The 4,874-nt window shown below is 51.0% G+C and overlaps 1 protein-coding gene across 2 annotated transcripts in view; it reads left to right on the top strand.

Moving 5' to 3' along the window:
- The first annotated feature begins 310 nt into the window (after positions 1-310).
- The window catches only part of LOC115406830 (protein jagged-2-like), a 53,799-nt gene continuing 49,235 nt past the window's right edge, over positions 311-4,874 (top strand). For both annotated transcript variants that reach the window (XM_030117066.1, XM_030117065.1), the window contains exons 1-2: positions 311-582; positions 1,559-1,882. In XM_030117066.1, the coding sequence (XP_029972926.1) occupies positions 514-582; positions 1,559-1,882 (393 nt within the window). In that variant the 5' untranslated portion in view covers positions 311-513. The remainder of the gene's footprint in view (positions 583-1,558; positions 1,883-4,874) is intronic.

The following is a 4,874-nucleotide window of genomic DNA, read 5'->3' as shown; positions in this document are numbered from 1 at the left end:
AACATTTCTGCTCATAAAGCTGAACTTTCTCGCGCACTGAGGAGCTGCTCGTGCCAGTTCAGGAAACCCTGCGTGACATGGATTGCCAGGTGACCCTGTGAGTGTGGTCCGGCCCCCGAAGGCGCGCGCCGCTTGTGCGTAAACTTCAAGATAAATCCCTCAGCCGACCTCCTCCCGCCCTCCCCCTCTGATTGGCCGCTGCCCTCCCCGTGCGGGGCTGTGATTGGCTGTCCGGGCCGTCGGTCGGCGGCTGCCCGTGGGCTGCGGAGACGCGCAGCTGCCGCCGCTCTCCGCCGCTGTCAGTGCGTGGAGCGGCGGTGGAAGCGGAGTCTGCGCGTCTCGTTGTGCGTCTGCGGACCGAACAGCGGCTGAAGCGGCGGCGGCGCGCCTGGCTGTGCGCATCCCGGGCACGGAGCGGCACCGCGGGAGGGCCCCTTCTCTTCCTCTATGTCATTTTGAGACCTCAGATCAGTGGTTTTCCCTCATGCGAGCCGTCACCGAGCAGCCGGAGACATGTGGACTGATCCGTGGACTCTGCAGCGCTTCTCCATAGTGTGTCTCCTCCTGACGCTGCGGGTCGAGGTGAGAACTTTCTCTGACGCATCTCTCAGGATCCGCGAGCTGCTTTTTCACTCATCACTCCACTGGAACTTCTTTTTTTTTCTTTTGGAGAGGATACATTCCAGCTCCAATTGAATTGCGGCTCCTCAGTTGAATCATGTGATGTGGAATCACTTCATTTGCACTTCCTTCGTTTGCAAAATTAGATTTTGAGCCTTTAAAGTCGTGCATGCGAGAGGCAGAAGTTGTCAGCAGCGGTTTGTTCCACTTCGACATCAAGCACAGGACAGCAGACGCGTTAGAGCGCAGAAGTTGAGCTGAAGTTGATGGAAACGGGTTCACAGGTTTCCAGCGCGAAATAACAAGAAATGATAATAAAACCTCTAAGAACGATTCAGAAATCAAACCTCCGCTTGGTTTTCTGTACGTTGGTCTGCTTGGGGCTCGCCCTGCAGCGCTGGATCTGCAGAGTGAGCTGAATTGGAGCAGCAGGTTCAGCCGTGCCAAAGAGTTCAGGATGAAGAGAAGCAGTGAAGGGAAAGACGCTGAGGGATGAAAAATGTCCGAAGCTTAAACTGCGGCGTGAAAAACACTCAGATGTCGCCTTCTGAATTCATTTCGAGCTGGTTTAAACCAGAGCTGCGCATCAGAACGGATCCCTTCTTTGACGCACATATAACACGTTGACCTATTGCGCAGCGATTTTGGGTGATTTGCGCGATCCATCGATAGAGCAAATAATGACGCCTTACTGGCGTTATGGCTGGGGGGAATCCCCTCTGTGTAAAATTAACAATATGTGGAAGATAGATAGACTGTGTCGGTAAAATAGCGCAGTGGAGGGATATTTACGCAAATGAAGGATTGAGGGTTTGTTTGTTTTTCCGAAGCACTTTAGTTCCAGTTGACTCTTGAAATGCCTTTTGAAAACACTCCAGCGTCCCCGCCTGGACTGGTTTGGAGCTGGTGGCTGTCTGACGCTCCCTGTCCCCCTCAGGTGTCTCTGTCCACCGGGTACTTCGAGCTGCAGCTGCTGTCCGTGGAGAACCCGCGGGGCCAGCTCCTGAACGGGGACTGCTGCGACGCGGAGCGCAGCGCGGCGGACGGAGACTGCGGCGCGGACGAGTGCGACACCTACTTCAGGGTGTGCTTGAAGGAATTCCAAACGGAGGTCACCACCACCGGACCCTGCACCTACGGCTCGGAGACTACCAAGGTTATCGGTGGGAATACTTTTCACTTCAAGAGCGGCCAGAAAACCGGACAGAACCGGAACAACGATGCGGGGAAGATCGTCATCCCCTTCCAGTTCTCGTGGCCGGTGAGTGCGTCAAACTGGAACCTGCAACCCGCATATTTGAGGAAAGATTGCGTAGAAAGCTGTTATCAGTAAACTTGTCGTATTATCTTTAAGGAGATGATTGTCTCGCGGCGGCGCAGAGGGATCTGCCGCGGTTTGCGGTGAAGTCTGAGGTTGTGCAAAGTGTAATCAGGCGCAATTTGGCGCAGTTTCCCTAAACGCTTCTGTCTGGGTCGGCTGTTGAGCGTTTCTTCATCATCACTGGTCTCACGAGGGGGCATCGCTGTGCCTCCTCTTCCTCTCCGCTGACTCTGGCCGCGCGCGCCTCTGGTGACTCCGAAAGCGCCGAGAGCGCACGACCGGAGCGCACGACGCGCGACTTTTACGCACAGCGGTGGCGTCGCGGTTGATGAGTTACCAAACAAGCAGCTGTTTGTGTGGCCTGCGTGTCTGTCGGGGAGGGGAGGGGAGGGGAGGGGCTGTAGTGCCAGAGCAGAGGGAGGGAGGAGGAAGGGGGGGATAAGGGTTTTTTTTTATTTTGTTTCCCAGTGCTGATCCAGAAGGTGCAGGTAACTTCTGATCTGCTTTAAACCGAGCAGGAGGCCAATCAGGAGCCGCTGCGTGAGAAACAGGATGAAAAGTGCTGCTGCGCCCAGGGATCAGTGTCAGGGAGGTCTCACGGTCAGGCTGACGGGGAAACAGGTTTGATTCCCACAACAGCTGAGCGAACTGAAAGTCTTCAGTCAGACGCAGCAGCTGGAGGAAATCAGCTCCTCTCAATGAGATTAGAGGAAAACATCACTGGCTCTCCAAATGCTCCTTTTTTTACACAATGAAGCACTTTTAGTCATGATTGAAGTGAGAAATGATCAGAAAGTACTCATGTCATGGTTGCATCAGTGGAAAAGATATTTTAAATCGTTCCCTTATGGTGAGTTTATACTGCATCGTCTTGAAATATTAGCCATTTGAATCTGAAACTTTCCCATAAGAATCACTGAAGAATAGGATAAAATGACAGATGTTTTGTGTTTTCCCTTTTTAAAAAGGGGAATCTCTCAGGTGAAGCTTCAGACGTGGAGTTTTGTCTTTTCTCTGAGTCATGAAGGTAAAACAAGATTCTATCTCAGAGATCATTGAAGGAATGAAAGAAGCTGTTCAATAATTTGAATATTCTTATAAAACTTGTTTGCAATTATGTGACAGAATCCAACTACCTTTAAGATTAAAAGTAGTAAGACATCAGTGGATGATGGGAAGTGTTTCTGTTTTGTCTCTCAGATAAAACTTCACTTGGATGATTGGAGGCTTTTCAAAAGTCAAACATGTTTTATAAAGTGATGAATCTGTTCAGTCATCTTACAAATTCTTACATCAGGATGAAATCAAACCAAAACAACTGATTTAAACTCCACTGTTTACCCAAATCAGGGGTTTCAAACATGAGGCCAGCGGACCGCAGTGAGGCTCCAGTCCGGCCAGACCGCCAGAAAATGGTCAAAATGTCGATTCTTTGACAAATTTCTTCTGAGCAGAGGACAAAACCAGCGAGCTGAGATATAGAGGCTAACATGAACGCTAACGAGCTAGCATTAGCTCCACATTAGCCCTGCTGTCAGGGGGTCTGGAGAAACACCCATAATGCAACAGCGACAGAAGTCTTTTGGACGTTTAATTATGAAGGTTTCGTTAAAGACGGCTTGATGTGGAGATTTGAGTTTTCAAACTCGTCTTGTTTTCAAAGCGCCGTCTTTGACCTGCGGGGATCGGATCTGAGCGATGGGCGGCGGCAAAGCCGCTAACGTGTCGGCCGCCGTGCGCGCCCGCCGGCCGCCGTGCACGCCCGCTGGCCACCGTGCACGCCCGCCGGCCACTGTGCCCCCTCCATTCATCACTTCCGTGGTCAGCTGTCAGCGGAGCGGACGATAGGAGTAGTAAGCTGGGGCCCGGCGGGCGGATCGGGTTACCGCCGGGCCATGTGTGTGTGTGTGTGTGTGTGTGTGTGTGTGTGTGTGAGACACAGGCGCTGGATATCGGTGTCACCAGCTACTCAGACAACTGAAGATCCCCGCTCAGCCTCAATCTGGGCCGGGGGAAGCCTGGACCGCCGCTCGGGTTCACGCTCCGCCGCCAGCGGGCCATTGTCTCGCTGTGTGTGTGTGTGTGTGTGTGTGTGTGTGTGTGTGTGTGTGTGTGTGTGTAGAGTGTCAGCAGCTTCTTTCAGCCCCTCAAGGTCGAAGCTGCTGAAAAAGAAGAGCTTCTTAAAACTATCCCTCAGAAGCGTGAATGAATTAAAGTGTGTTTCTCTGCTCAGATTGACACACACGCACACACACACACACACACACACACACACACACACACACACACACACACACACACACACACACACACACACACACACACACACACACACACAGCATTCAGGTGGTTCACACAGGTTAGCTTACAGATTATTATTCACGTACGACGCCGAGCAGGTGGCGTTCTGAATAATTGATGGTCATTTACAAAATGAGCTGCCAGGAAGTCGTTTGAAAAGATGATTACTCTGCATTTAAAGCTCTTTACCTGCACACACACACACACACACACACACACACACTGCTCTCAAAACTACCTTGAATCCAAATCAGTCACACCTCAGATGTTCCAGAGGAACTGTCTTTCATGCACTGGAAGAAAAAGTGTACTGCAGCGACGCTCCGTCTAATCCGGCCTGTGGAGAGCTGCTGCTGTACTGAAGACAACTGACGGTGGTTTACCTTAAAAATGCTTCTGCAGTGAAGATTTACTGAAGTCTTGGTGCAGATTATATCAGAAGATGAGGAAGCTTGAGGCTGTTCCAGTGAAGAATTAGTCTGCTGCCGTTTATTATCAGATTTTACTGCAGAAAGCAAAGGATTATGGGAAAAGCTGAGGTTTCTACAGTGAAATCTGCTCAAATCTTTCTGCAAATGATGTTTTGTGGACGATAAGAGAATACCGGTGAAATTCAAGCTACTACAGTGAA

The sequence above is a fragment of the Salarias fasciatus genome, chromosome 19 (assembly GCF_902148845.1).
Source record: "Salarias fasciatus chromosome 19, fSalaFa1.1, whole genome shotgun sequence".
Taxonomy (NCBI): Eukaryota; Metazoa; Chordata; class Actinopteri; order Blenniiformes; family Blenniidae; genus Salarias; species Salarias fasciatus.
This window is presented reverse-complemented; position numbering and strand designations above follow the sequence as displayed.